We start from the raw sequence: 15,393 nt of genomic DNA on the forward strand, positions 1-15,393 counted from the left end.
GTTAAAACGGCTTAACGATTAGTATAACTACAATTAGGGTCCTCGGCATAGTCATTATCGCTATTTTCACAATCCTAAATCGTTAATGACTTGATGCCTTTAAGACAAAACTAAATATCCAGGGCCGTACCCATTGTTTTTTGGTGGGGGGGGGGGGTTCGTTTTTCCCAAAACTGGACCTTTTATTTTATATATGTCATTGCATATATAGGTATATACAAGATGAAATACTTGAAAATGTTATTTTAGTTATATTAAGAAGAAAAACTGGGCATGCGGTCTAGGCCCTTCTACCCGATTAGATGTTATTCAAAGTACTGACTTTGGTTAACAGAATTTTCACAGAAAATATGGACTTCCAAAAATTTTTGGGGGGAGTCGTTCGACCGCCCCCGCCCCTCGGTACAGGCCTGATATCCAAGCAACAAATTTATTGTGACAATACAATATTTTACTTTAATAATTGCCACTAAAATTGCTCTACTAAATATCACATTAGCAAATTCATCGTCACAAAACAACTTTATGTCTGGTCTTAATTTATCCTTTTAGCTTGACTTTTCATTATCTTTCCAAAGCAAGCGAGTCCTTGAAGGTATAAATTAAATGAAAATAAAGTAAAATATGTTATTATTTGATCTTTATTCATACATTGTCGTTACAGCTTTTTATATAATATGACTTTAATGTAACAAAGATTTCAGTCTGAATGTTATCCTGAACCTTAGGTTGTTATAGCTGTTTGGGTTATTGCTTATAAATATTTATATGATGACTATTTGTATTTGAAAATATAAATCTAGAAAGGTAAGATTTTAATTAGATTCGGAGAGGCTTAGTGATATGTATATATAACGTTGAAAACTTGTATATATATATATATATATATAAATATATATATATATATATATATATATATATATATATATATATATATATATATATACATATATATATATATATATATATATATATATATAGTAGGTACATTATAAGTATGATGAACTCTTGTACCTTTAAGAATGTACTGCATTCTTTACTTACTGCATTTTGTTTGAAATTTACTTTTGGCACTGAAGTAACAATGGACATTGAAGATTTGATACGTACTGCCTTAACAGACAAGCCGAAACAAGTTGAGAAATTCTCTGTCAAACAATAAATAGATAACAAAATAGCCTTCCACCAGTATTGCTGCTGTGCGTTACGTAATACTGATTTGAAACTTATTTGTTCACTGAACATCTACAACACTATTTCTGAACAGCAGAGGAATGAAAACGGCAGGAATATTGGTGAAAAACTATTCACAAAAAATAGACTATACAATCCCAGTGCACAGGCTCATACAGAAAATGTTCTGTACGAATCGTATGACCATCTACTCTTCAGCCAAGAGCGCTCAGGGGATATGAATACTGATGAGTTGGTGAGTTGAAGGTCACATGGGCTACTCCGGATACCTGACTGTTGCCGTTGGAGGGAGATGAACTGAAGAGACTTCGGCCTCGACTGACTGGGGTTGACTGGCTTAGGAGAGGAACGGGGCTGGAAACTACAGAGCTTGTGGGACGGACGATGGAAGGGGGCGTTATTGGGACAAAGCCACTCTGAGCATCGCTGGACAAGAAAGGAAGATTCTCACCGTGAGATCGATGCACTATTGGAGAAGGTGGTACGAAGGAAGTCTGGATGTTTGGGACCTGCTGGACAAACTGAGTTGGTGAGGGAGGAGAATGAATGTTATGTAGAACTGGTACAGGAGTTACAGTACTCGCCACTGTGAGTCCAGATGACCCGCTGTTAAAATTACTTAGGTGTGACGACGATGAGGTAGCACCGATGCTTGAAGAGGAACCCCCACCAACGAGAGACTTTCCTGTTGACAGGAAATCCAGACTGGACGAAGAAGAAGAAGAGGAGAAAGGCTCAAAAGATGATGATCCTGCTGATGTCAGGGACCTGCCAGTAGCAAATCCAGGATGACCTGCTTCTCCAAAGGGCTCCATCACATCTTTGACCTCCATGTTGGCGACAAAGCCCGTCTCCTCGTTGGCTGTGTAGGTGACCACCTGGAGCTTACCGTCAGGCCTCAGGTAAGAGTATTGCCCTTCCACTGTTCCATCTTTGAGAGTTTCTTTTCGGGAACTGTCGAGGAAAGTGGGGGCGTCCTTGAGTTCCCAGGCCACTGAATAGGCAGGATTGGGATCGACGAATTCGAGGGTCTCGGGGGCAGGTGCAGCTGCAACTACGCCGGCTAGAAGTAACACCTGTTGGTAGACAGGATCTCATAGAATTTGGACAGAGATGAGTTTATAGATAGAGTTAAATTGGCATATAAATAGTGTTAAAACAGAATGGGTACACTTGATCAAAACATGTAAACAAATATAAGTCTAGGACCCTGAAGATTTTTTACTGTAACAGATCATTGTCAGTCATAGAAAAGTTAGTTGGTTCAGACTTCCCAAAAATTTCCTGAGCAAGAATTGTCCTCTCATTTAGCAATTATGAAGGATTTCAGTGAAAAATTGTGAAAAATTTGTGTAAATATGATTCCTATCATTTCTCAGTCTAATAAACCCCTTCAATTCATCTGATGATCTTAAATATAAAATACAAATAAAACTAGATTTCCCGTTGGGTACTCATAACTTGTAATGGGAGCTTTCCTGTCAGATTACTCGAGTTAATATTTTTTAACAAAGTTCTGCCTTTGAGACCAAGTCTCTAAAAACTCTACGACCGGAAAAATAACAGTAGATTCAAAGGACTTTGAAATTATCGCTGTAATATCTCGCTAGTCACAATACTTCCTTTGATTATTGAGAGAATCACCAATTTAAAGGGATTTTTTGAACATTGTAACGGCTCCTGACGCAGATGTTCCCGTTAGCTATCATCACAAACAACGCACGGCGTTACATATAAAACCAATCAGTCAATAAATCAGTAAAGATTAATCCTTCACTTCGAACGTTGATGATAGTGACACTGATCCTGGAAAGATGGTGATGAAGATAGTGATAAAGATGAATGAGTAACAGAACGAAGAAAACGGTAAGTATCTTCACCTGAGCGATCATGGCTGGGAAGTGGTTGAGAATGTGCTAGGACCTGGGTCTTATATACCATCTCTCTCTCTCTCTCTCTCTCTCTCTCTCTCTCTCTCTCTCTAGCTGATCGATCATCCAGCCCTGTCCTGATTTCATTATCATAACAAATGTCACAAATCTCTTGCAATGTATTGTTGCTATCTATACTTCAAGTGTTGTTGTTTTGACTTTCTTCTTCTGCCTTTTCAGATTTTTTGATATTACTACGACCGTAATAATATTCACAGCTGAAGTACGCATACTTATGTTTAATCAATTTTGTTGTCTTGTTTTAGTTTCTCTTTCAGTCTGTAGTAGACTGATAATAGCTTCCAGTGTCTTCAGATGTCTCCTAATCTCTGCATCGCTTGTACTTCTCTATATTTATGTGCCTTTACTTAGAAAATGCAACAAAATATCATATTTAAGGTTTCACGTAAGGCTCAGGCGATAATCGAATGTCAACAACGAACCAGATTCTTGTGGATAATAAAATAAAATAAAAGATCTGAGTGTAAACAAAGGAATTCATTACCAACTCGAACGGCAGAATGCAGAAAAAACTCTCTGCTAGACCTAAGACTCATCAGCCCACCTATTCCCGAGTTTACTTTGGAAATCAGTCTCTCGATGACTGCAGGGACTGTTTCTTTGACACTTTAGGAAGACTGTCCTTCTTCCTCCGATACTAGGGCTCTATCTTCCTTCTTTTCATCAAGTTTTTCTTGCTTTCTTCTGCCCTGGGCTAGAACCGGGAACATGGTTACCCCTCTAAAGGCCATTTGCATTTGAAAAAATGGGCAGAATTAAACAGAATGAGATTTGAGGTGCGAGAGAAGAGGCTACTAGAGGAATGTCAGTGATGAAATAATGAGAGAGAGAGAGAGAGAGAGAGAGAGAGAGAGAGAGAGAGAGAGAGAGAGAGAGAGAGAAGAATAAAAGCAGGATTATATCAGCAGAAACCAGAAAGAAATGATAAATTATAGTCGAAAGGAACCGAATTCTAGAAAGCTTAAAAAAAGAAGAAGCAGTTTTAGCGGTGAAAACTTAAGGTTGCCTTAGATATATATCCACAACCCTTTGCGTTTTACACCTACACACCTACACACACACGCACGCACACACACACACACACACAAAAGCAAAACAAAAGAAGGAGCCTGAAATTGCCGAAGGAATCACGGATGCCCATAACTACTTTCCATGCGGTTATGAAAGTGCTCGCTGCTACTGCCCTAATATAGCTAAAATATACTTGTCACCCGCTACTGTGCATAATGCGCTTGTGACTTGGAGCCTAAGAATGACCTTAATGAAAGAGAGAGAGAGAGAGAGAGAGAATATGGAAGCAAAACCTTTGGGGAATCCTTAGACCGATAGCTTGCTGAAGCCTGTGTCTTATTTATTCCTTGAAGCTACTGAGAGAGTGAGAGAGAGAGAGAGAGAGAGAGAGAGAATATGAAAGCAATGGGTTTGTATATCCTTAGACCGATAGCTTGCTGGGGCCATACTCTTGAAGCTAATGGCACCTCCCCCTAATACCATTTAATATTTAAAGGGAGTTGATTCTTGTAGGCCTGCTCTTTGGGACCTTAATATTTGGAGATTTCCAAGTCTCTGTCGCCTCTTCATTGTTTACAATCACTTTGATAAGTTTAGAGACTGAACAATAATGTGCAATAAGTAAAACATGAATGTTTAACAAGTAAATAAACATGATTGTAAATATAGAGTAAATAGTTAGGTATACGATGAATGAATATAAATGATTAATTATACAATCATTTATAGTTGATGGATACCATACTTTTTCCATGTTGCAAAAGTAACATAGAGAAAATTATGTAAATACAGTCATACTAAGATACAGTGCTGTATTTTATCTAACGAGAGAACAGAGAAAAGTAGTTACATAGAGGAAGACTTTCTTCGTAATATGAAACCATGATGGAGATAAACAACAATAATTCTGTGGGAAAATATTACGATCACTATAGATCACTTAGGCCTAATTGTACTATTGTTGTCGTAGGGAAATAGGGAAAATAAAGCATAGAAAGCTTAGGCCTAGTTATACTGTTACTGTCATAGGGACTTAAGGGAAAATAAAGCTCAAAAGCTTAAGTCTAGTCATACTATTGCTGTCATAGGGCCATCGGGAAAAAAAAGCATGAAACCTTAGGCCTAATTCTGCTATTACTGACATAGGGACATTATTATGCTTTTAATGCCTTAGGAAATAGGGGAAAAAAGCGTAAAATCTTAGGCCTATTTGTGCTATAATTGTCACAGGGACATAGTGAGATAAGACATGATTATATTTCATTTATGAGGCCGAAATTCACAACGGAGGCGACGAAACTAAACGAGAAGTAAGGAAATGTAGAAGAATTATGGAGAAAGTAAAAAAATATTCATAACAAAGACGTGTTACAAGAGATTTGCTATATTTGTTATGGTAATTGCATAGCAACCCGATGATCAAGCACAGAGAGAGAGAGAAAGAGAGAGAGAGAGATAGTATATAAGCGCAAAGTCCCAGCATATTCTCAACCACTTATCCAGCCATGATCGCTCAGGTGAACAGGCTTCTTACATTTCATTCGCTCTGCGATTCATCATCTTCATCACCATATTCCCAGGACCAGTGTCACTATCATCACCATTTCGAAGTGAAGGATTTATCAAGTGTGGGCACCTTTACTGATTTATTGATTGATTGGGTTTTATATGCGAGCACCAAGCGTTGTTTTTGACAAATATTTCAAAGGAATACTGAAGTCACTAGACACAACGATTAGGGATTCGCGAACCAGTGAAAGTGCCGATATTTTGGTATAATGAGAGAATGTATTTGTATAGAGAGACAATATATTTGTATATAGAGACATTTTTGATTGAGCCATTGGCAACATAGGCAGGATTTCGTTCTGTCAACAAAATCTATGGAATTTTTCTATCTAGACGCGCATTCCCGGGTTCCAGTAATATTCTCAGCCATTGCTACTCGTATTTCGGAGCCAATTATTTTCGTAAAGTAAATAAAAAAGCTTAAATTAATGCTAAATTTCATAAAAATAGTTTTGCTTGTTAGTTCAGTCTTTTCTTAGCTATCGCATGAGATGAATCATTACATATTAGCCTGCTAGCAGTTATTCTTCTTTATATTCTCAGTCATCAGGTGAAACTGAAGAGTATTAGACTGAGAAATGCTCATTATTTTTCGTTACGGAAATAGACTCACAGTCTAAGTAACTGTCCCAACTCTATCTTAATCTAAGCACTCCTTCATCCCCTTCATTTATCCACAATAACTGTTTATTGTAAGCAAATTTAAATCAAATTTAAATCTACCAACAGGTGTTACTTCTAGCCGGCGTAGTTGCAGCTGCACCTGCCCCCGAAACCCTCGAATTCGTCGATCCCAATCCTGCCTATTCGGTGGCTTGGGAACTCAAGGACGCCCCCACTTTCCTCGACAGTTCCCGAAGCGAAACTCTCAAAGATGGAACAGTGGAAGGGCAGTACTCTTACCTGAGGCCTGACGGTAAGCTCCAAGTGGTCACCTACACAGCCAACGAGGACACGGGCTTCGTCGCCAACATGGAGGTCAAAGATGTGATGGAGCCCTTTGGAGAAGCCGGTCATCCTGGATTTGCTAATGGCAAGTCCCTGACATCAGCAGGATCGTCATCTTTTGATACTTTCTCCTCCTCCTCTTCTTCTTCTTCATCTGCTTTGTCCAGTCTGGATTTCCTGTCAACAGGAAAATCTCTCAGTGGTGGAGGTTCCTCCTCAAGCGTCGGTTCTACCTCATCGTCGTCACACCTGAGTGAAAACCCTCCTCCTTTCTTGTCCAGTGATGCTCAGAGTGGCTTCGTACCAATAACTTCCCCTCCCATCACCCATTCCACAAGCTCTGTAGTTTCCAGCCCTAGTCCCCTTCCAAGCCAGTCAACCCCAGTCAGTCGAGGCCGAAGTCTCTCGAGTTCATCTCCCTCCAACGGCGACAGTCAGATATCCGGAGTAGCCCATGTGACCTTCAACTCACCAACTCATCAGTATTCATATCCTCTGAGCGCTCTTGTCTGAAGAGTAGATGGCCTTACGATCTGTACAGAACATTTTGTTATGCTGTGATGCATCGCATAACACATAGACTTGCTCAGAATTGTTATATTAATCCTATCATGGCTTGTGTTTCCTCTTGAAATGTCTCACTTTGCTCAGAACGTGAATAAAAAGGGTGTACTGCATGTTGTAGTTTGAGTTCCAAAATATTTTCTTGAAAACATATTTCAGGTACAAATTTCAGTTCATTCTTAATGTCACTGATTTCGTTGATGTTGTGCTCTCTGCAGCAACAAAGGAATTTGGTCTGGAGATACAGAATATCAAGGGGATTTTAAAAGACTGTGGATTTACCTGCCTGTTTTATCTCGAGAATAACAGTTTCCAATACTGTAGCCTGTTACTTGTGATATTAAGCAATTCGACAGCAGCCTTTACTTAAGAATGAATGAACAATTTAGGGCAACAAGAATGGAATTCAATCTGGTCTAGTTTAACCCTAGAGTTCCCAAGAAGACAGTTTTTTAAAGGACTCAAAACCTATAGAAACCAAAGATGCAAATCACCTGCCTACCAAGACTAGTGATCCGTTGGATTAATAAGAAAAAGTCTGTAACAAAATACGAGCCTAGCTCTCGCAACATCACGTTTCAGTTAACCTCATTTCGCCAAAGAAATTGCAAAATTATTGGAACCTCGTAAGATTTTTACGTCTTGCTTATCAGTGATAAGACGACCCACTTACTGCAATAGCCCTTTCAGCAGGTAGTTTCTTGAGTGAAAGGGAAAATATAGCAAAAAAAAAAAAAAAATCTGAACATATTCTGGGTAAATCATTCTTTATGCTAATTTGGATGTTTGGTGTCTGAGTCAACACAGGTTCATCAGAATCTACTTGTACTATGTTCAGTTCATCAATACAGTCATCGGCACATTTCTGACTTGTAGAATATTTCTTATGTTTCAAAGGCCTAAATGCAACCCAGTGCCTTGAATCAAGCCCAGGCTCAAATGAAACAAGACCAAGAATTTGGGAAAAAGGAAGTTTAATCTTAAATGAAAAAAATAAGAGAAAGGAAATAAGGTAACAGAGTCTAGAAAAACTGAACCAGACAGGGAGTTCTTGAGCCTGACAGGTGAGGAACTGTTACAAAGATATCTGAAAAGGGGAGAACCCCACTCCTTGAAATCTATAGAGCAGTGAAGGAAGGTACGTAGTGACAGAGTACAGGGAAGCCAGAGGTTATAATATCAGTTGAACTACCACTGACTCAAGAAGGTAGACGAAAGAACGCGCCTCCTCAGGGAGAAGAGCAACATTCCAGGTGAGGACGACCTAGGCCATCCAACTAGGAAACATTGCAAAAGGAACTAGGACCTGAGAAATTATGTGTTTGGGTCTTTTATAAAGACAACACTGAAGAGGTGAAATGCAACCTTGTCTACCAGTCTGACAGTATAAAGGAGGCCAGTAGTTAAAGTATTGTCAAATGTCAAATCAGCCTGAGCACTCACAAGTCATTTGCCGCTGGAAGTCAGTTCCAGTTGCAATGATATTTTTGAAAACAATTTGAAAAATCCTTACTTTGAAGACAACAAGTGCTATGTGGAGTCACCTGAGCATCATTAGCTATAAATACTGGGTTAATCAAACTAGAGTTTTTTGTAAGTTATGAATCAAGTAAATACATCAATGTTCCACTCCCCCTTAACCTGCGGTTTGTGACTAGCAGCTTAGACTGGTAAGCAGTGTGTGGCAAGACGTAAGCTGCGCTGACTTTGTTGTATTGTTTTGGGTACCAGAGGTTGGAATCGTAAAGGGCTACTGAGTAACCCACGGGATATTGTATTTGGGAGGTTAAGATAGAATGGGAGTGTTCATTTCATCTTTATATGTGAATTTGCATGTTTATGAGAAAGATCTCTGATGAACGGTATCTAAGGAGCACCTACAGAATTTGATCTAACACAAACCTACGAAAACTCTCAAGGATTTTATGTCGATAACAGAATACAAATAATATTCCTGACACCACTGGTTTACTAAGAGCTATCTCTAGCTTTGTATAATTTATTTAGTTGTTCATTACACTATTACAGGTATTGTAAAGCAAGATACACAGGGCTCATTCATAAACTTCTACCTTTGTTGAGGAGATAACAAGAATTTAAAACATTGAACAAGAATGGTAACAGTTTTATAGTGAACATGTTTATTGAAAATGTTGTCAGTTTACCAAGCTAACACCATCAAGAGGGTAAGAATACTGGTGTGTGGGAGAGTTGAATGTCACATGGGCTACTCCAGATCGCAGGCTTTCTACATTAGTACGATCTGAAGACCCAGAAAAGCTTCTGCCATGGCTGGCTGGTGTTGGAAGAACTGGGAGAGAACGATGAAGAGTAGCAATTGGCTGTTGAGAATGTACGTTGGGTACCGCAGCCACTGATCTGAAATCATTCTGAGCAATGTTACCTTTGAAAGAAGAAGAGTTTTCTATAGAAGCTCTGTGGATGGCAGGTGTGAAAACTGAAGGCTGACTTGCTGGGGAATGTTGGAAGAAAGTTGACTGAGCATTTGGGGTAATGTTATGGACGGCTGGTGCTGCAGTCACTGAATGGGTCCTTGCCTGTTCAAAAGTCCTGCTACCGAAGTTATTCAGGTGTGACAGGGGCGTGACTGAGTGACCACCACTTGAACTACCAGAATGGAGGGACCTTCCATTGCTTAGGGCACTAAAACCAGAAGAAGAAGAAGGAGAAGTATCAATGCTCGAATGTGAAAATGACCTGCCATTGTGACTTGTGTGGCCTGCAGAAGATGCAGGATTACCAGCTTCGCCGAACGGAGGCATCACGTCCACCAGTTCCACGTTGGCAACAAAGCCCGTGTCCTTGTTGGCAGTGTAGGTGACCACCTGAAGCTTACCGTCAGGCCTCAGGTAAGAGTACTGCCCTTCCACTGTTCCGTCTCTGAGGACTTGGCTGTGGGACTTATCTAGGTAAGTTGAGGCGTCCTTGACTTCCCAAGCCATGGAATAAGAAGGGTTGGGATCTACATAGTCCAGAGAATCTGTCACTGGTGCAGCGGCAACTGCAGTGACCAGAAGTAGTACCTGGAATTGTTGTGAAGAAGAAAGGAAGGAATTAGACACTTGAATGAGATAATAGACTGTGAGTTATGATGAAATTAGAAAAGCAATTTTGTGGTAATAAATGTTTTAAAACTTGATGCACTAATGATAAGGTTATTATGGTTGGATCGTCAAGAAAGGTATAAAAATATTTATCTACGAAACTGGCAAAAAATATTGGCAAATTATTCATTAAGATAACAGTTACAATAATGGTTATGTTTTCAATAGGGTAATGGGTACTGGGTTAATAGAAACTGTTTGATTTACTAGAGTTTTCACTGAAATGCGATAATGCAGAAAGTTACCGGAGAGAGAATTTACATAAGAAAAGAGAAATGATGTAAAAATGCATATAAATATTATGTATATTATTAAGTCATAGCAATCAGTTTAAATATTAATATGAATATTTACGACACTATTTTTAACTAATGTAAATAAGCTTGAAAGTCGAAGTTATGGTTGTCCGTGCAGGTGGCAAAAGTACTAATTCGTTCAACCGTCTCGATATTGTGAAGAATGGCGCGCTGACCACCTAAAATCTTTTAAGAGATACTCCTACTAAACCCTAAACACTAAGCACAAGCTATGGTCACGTCGATATCACTTAACAATGAGAAAATCAATTTTCAGGATCGGAAACAAATCACGCATCTCCTCACCTGATAGATCATGGCGGGAAACTGACATGCCAAATGCTATGGGTCTTGGTCTTATATACCCCCATCTCTCTCTCTCTCATTGTGATAGTTGTTCTTGTTTCCTCATACTCTTTCTCCATCACTCTCCCTCCTCTCTCTCTCTCTCTCCTCATAACTCATTCCGCTTTCTCCATTATGACCTGGATGTATCTTGGATACCTTCCTGATGATTCCGCAATGGCCACTGTTACATTTTCCTCGGCTTTCTCGAACTCGCTAAAGTCTGCGTAACATGAGGTTAAGACTGTATAGGTCTAAGAAACTCCTTGAATGAAGCATGGATATATTGTCACAATCTGATAGTTTTTCTAAACAACGAATCTCTATCCTGGAGAATTTACGCATTTTTATGTGTACGTAATATGTATTGATCTTAAATGAGATGGGATCTGAAGTCGTTACGATTCAGCTTTTACCAAAAATCAGTGTTGAAAAGAGGAGTATTGTTTCTTCAAATGCCATTTAGTTCTTTGGTCATCTAGGAAAGAATGATTGTATAAAGGAGGCAACACGATATTTTAAGGTATCTTTTAATTATTATTATTATTATTATTATTATTATTATTATTATTATTATTATTATTATTATTATTATTATTATTATTATTATATTAAAACATTCAGGTAGAACAATCTTCAAAAAGCCATTGGCTTGCAAAGAGAGCTTTCACAGAATAATCTGCCCATTGTGAAGAAACGAGGAGATAAATAATATATACAGCATAATACATTAACGCTAATAAAATAGGATAAACGTACAAATAGTATATAAATTCAAGTACCTGGCAGAGAATTGTGAATCCGTTGAACATACGTATGCTGGGGAACACTAATGCCATGCTACAGAAGTGTCTGTAATCTTACAGGGTACCTTTGATGCAAGCATGAATAGAAAGACTTCTATAAAGACTGACATCGCTTACAGTGAGCCAAATTTATCTTCTTGATTTCAGCAAAACGATTTTAGTAGACTAAATCATTCATGCCTACTCCAAAAGACCTTAGCCTACATTATGCTCCATGAGATCAAAGACTGCTTGAGACACCAAACATGCCTCAGGCTCAAGAAAGTGTCTTAATTCTCCAACATGGCCTGCAACATGAATGCAACATAACAATGTACTCGCAAATCCTAATGATTTATTATAATATACCGGCTGCCTGTCCTTTCACATTCAGTATTTGTAGCTTATGGTACTAAAGCATTCTCCTATCGATTCTGCTACATCCGTAAACGTTATGCTTTCTCTCTCTCTCTCTCTCTCTCTCTCTCTCTCTCTCTCTCTCTCTCTCTCTCTCTCTCTCTCTCTCTCTCTCTCTCTCTCTCTCTCTCTCTAAGATTAAGCAACATACAGCAATGGGATTTCCATAAAACATTAATTTAGAAAGGTTTTTAAAGAACCATAATTCAGATTCATTAGCTAGGCCTAATGCAGGTTTTGCGTTAGTCAGCACGCGGCTCTGAAAACTTAAGAATGATCCGTTTTGTGTTCTTGTACTACTGTAAGACTCTCTCTCTCTGTCTGTCTGTCTCTCTCTCTCTCTCTCTCTCTCTCTCTCTCTCTCTCTCTCTCTCTCTCAGCTAGGTCTAAAAGAAATTACGCCGACCTTTTCATAGTTCAAAGTGCTATCATTCAAGCTCATGAAGATGCTCATATTCAAAAATATTACTTGTAATAAATAAAAAACCAAACAGATTCCGACGCAGAACAGTTAATGGCAAATCTATGAAAATATGACCCAGATCAAAGTACGACCTTGGAAGACCCCCTGTAAACAACCGGCGCCATTAGCATGATAGCAGTTGTACCGTCGCCGAATACACTGGCTCCTGAAACCTTTCAATAAGTGAAGGCATAACTGAAGCCATTAACATAAAGTACAAGGTGATGGCGGTTGGAAAAATGGCGAAAAGACAAGTTGGATATCTTGGTCTCCTTGAGGGTAAGTCTGCTATCCCTAGAGAAGGGTTTCAATGTAATGCGGATTAAGGTCAGTTAGACTCATGTGTTACTATTACTAGTCGAATTATGGAATTTTTGGTGGTGATAACCCTCCTCTCTCTCTCTCTCTCTTTAATATTAGTTCATCTTCAGTTCAGCTCAGTTCATTCTATTGCCGTAATGACTTCTCCATTCCAGTCGTACAAATCAAATAATTAGACGTAGATAATTATGATTATGATTGTTCTATCGATTATAACTGCTCATGGTATGTGTATTGGTTAGTTGCTTTATTGGAATCAAATGGTGGCTATGTAGACGGATAGTTTTCTTGGACTATCCAGTTCATCTTCAATAGTCTTTAAAAGTTTTCCAGAAATCAGTGGAACAGTCCTCAGCAAGTGCAAACTTGTCCACAGAGTTACCGAAGACAGCTATAGGCCTAGTATAAGAAACCCCACTTTGTCCATTGAACGAAATATTGCAATTGTAAACGATTTATTCTCTCATTTTTATGTTATGAAAAATCATGGGAACCACTTAACACCTTTCGGAACTCAGGACGTTTTCACCTGTTTATGATCTAAGTTGCAACGCTAGTTGAATATGTTCTACTGTATTATTTTTCACGTACGCTTACTTTCTCTAATGGAAAAATCTCACTGGATTTAATCAAAATTGATGTTTTTTGTGGAGAGATGGAATCCATGTGACACAGGTGTAGGCCTACCTAGAGCTAACTCAAAGTATGTTGACAAAAACATTCTTTAAGACCGAAATATGAAGAACAAGAAGAATAATTAAAATATGAGGAATAACGGTGTAATCTACAATGCAGTACTGTGTTATAATTAAACAACAAAACATTCAGTAAACTCATGAAACTTAGTCCACTAAAGATGGACAAATCACACTGATAAACCAACACTGATTCGCTGCTAGTACCATCTCCGTGAGAGGCAACAGATTTAAGACGAATTGCCAATGAGAAGAAAGGACATGAAAGTGAGTGAACAAAAAATGATAAAAAATGCATCTTGGGTATGTTATTCCGCATATTATGCAGCACAGTAGCCTCCGAATTATGAGGACGTAAACATGACAGACGCCACTTTATGCCCATCACACGTCCATGGCCATGAGAGAGGCAGAAAGAAAGTGAGAGTTGTTTTTCGTATGTATTTTTTTTTTTTTACTTTTTCGTCCGTTCGCAATTTCGGTCACGTGATTGGCTGGATTGATGATGGCGGCCGTTATAAGATTCGGTATTGCCTTTTGAAAGGGAAGCATGAATTATTATGTTTAGTCATATCCTGAAAGCAATCGCTATATACGTTAAACATCACAGAAGTTGTAATGTTTCTCATTTTCAGGACAAAAGCAAAAAGGGAACGTCTTTGTTTCTTGTTAATGATTCTTAATTCGTATCATCTTGGTATCAATTCAAACAAGCGCGCATGCGTAGCCTGAAGCAGCCTTACATAAACTGTGACCGTAAAATTGCACATATAGGAATGGCGTATCCTGTCGATGAGAGAGAGAGAGAGAGAGAGAGAGAGAGAGAGATAGAAAGAGTATAAAACTCCCAGTCTCGTCTTCCTACTAGAGCCGGTGATTCAGCCCCGTCAACGGAGAGAGAGAGAGAGAGAGAAAAAAAATATTCGCTAGCGAGCAGATCCTTCTTGCCTTAATGGCATAGTAGCGCAGTTATCTCCCCGATAGAACCAGAAAAAGCTTTCCGTAGCGAGTGAGGTCGTGGTGGCATGTTGGGAAATGGCAGAAGAAGAAGAAGAAGAGAGTAATGTGAAGGTTTGTTTATCTTTCCATTTGCCTCCGCTGACAGTTTGACTCGTGACTCGAAGATGATCTCGATAGGTAGGTACTATTTCTCTCTCTCTCTCTCTGTGTGTGTGTGAACGAGATCTGAAGACGTCTGACCAGAAAAGTAATTGGGATGTTGTTGTATTAAGTGGTACATTCTCTCTCTCTCTCTCTCTCTCTCTCTCTCTCTCTCTCTTCTCTCTCTCTCTCTCTCTCTCTTGAAGAAAGTAGCTGGCATTCCTGAGCATTTGTCTGTGAGAGAGAGAGAGAGAGAGAGAGAGAGAAGGCAGGTTAATATTTTGCTGAATTCCAAAATTTCATAACAATTATATCTAATTTAAATATTTTTACAAGAATATATATATATATATATATATATATATATATATATATATAAAATTAAAATTTTAAATTAGTCCTTATTGTTTTTTGCCAGTTATTTACAGGTAAACATCTTTACCTGTGCAATCTGGGTACATCATTGTGGAATATTTCCATCCACTATGCCCTCGTAGAAATGATTTATTTGACTGAAACTGATCCCATTCTCTGTATATATCTCTAGTTGAACCTCACGAGAATCAACATATTCATCACTGCCACCAAAAGAAACGCAGCTTCATTC

At 38.7% G+C, this 15,393-nt stretch overlaps 3 protein-coding genes across 3 annotated transcripts; 1 reads left to right on the forward strand and 2 right to left on the reverse strand.

Moving 5' to 3' along the window:
- Nucleotides 1–963: 963 nt before the first annotated feature.
- On the reverse strand, nucleotides 964–3,165 carry LOC136839995 (uncharacterized). Its single transcript, XM_067106277.1, has 2 exons — nucleotides 3,075–3,165; nucleotides 964–2,270 (listed from the first exon to the last, which is right to left on the reverse strand). Exons 1-2 carry the CDS (start codon nucleotides 3,084–3,086, stop codon nucleotides 1,389–1,391), a joined length of 894 nt encoding a protein of 297 aa, XP_066962378.1. The 5' UTR covers nucleotides 3,087–3,165; the 3' UTR covers nucleotides 964–1,388.
- A 2,266-nt stretch (nucleotides 3,166–5,431) lies between these two features.
- Nucleotides 5,432–7,351, forward strand: LOC136840483 (uncharacterized). Its single transcript, XM_067107148.1, has 2 exons — nucleotides 5,432–5,674; nucleotides 6,456–7,351. Exons 1-2 carry the CDS (start codon nucleotides 5,663–5,665, stop codon nucleotides 7,185–7,187), a joined length of 744 nt encoding a protein of 247 aa, XP_066963249.1. The 5' UTR covers nucleotides 5,432–5,662; the 3' UTR covers nucleotides 7,188–7,351.
- A 1,859-nt stretch (nucleotides 7,352–9,210) lies between these two features.
- Nucleotides 9,211–15,250, reverse strand: LOC136839930 (uncharacterized). Its single transcript, XM_067106205.1, has 3 exons — nucleotides 15,229–15,250; nucleotides 12,015–12,097; nucleotides 9,211–10,282 (listed from the first exon to the last, which is right to left on the reverse strand). Exons 1-3 carry the CDS (start codon nucleotides 15,248–15,250, stop codon nucleotides 9,395–9,397), a joined length of 993 nt encoding a protein of 330 aa, XP_066962306.1. The 3' UTR covers nucleotides 9,211–9,394.
- Nucleotides 15,251–15,393: the final 143 nt, after the last annotated feature.

Source organism: Macrobrachium rosenbergii, chromosome 7 (assembly GCF_040412425.1).
Source record: "Macrobrachium rosenbergii isolate ZJJX-2024 chromosome 7, ASM4041242v1, whole genome shotgun sequence".
Lineage (NCBI taxonomy): Eukaryota > Metazoa > Arthropoda > Malacostraca > Decapoda > Palaemonidae > Macrobrachium > Macrobrachium rosenbergii.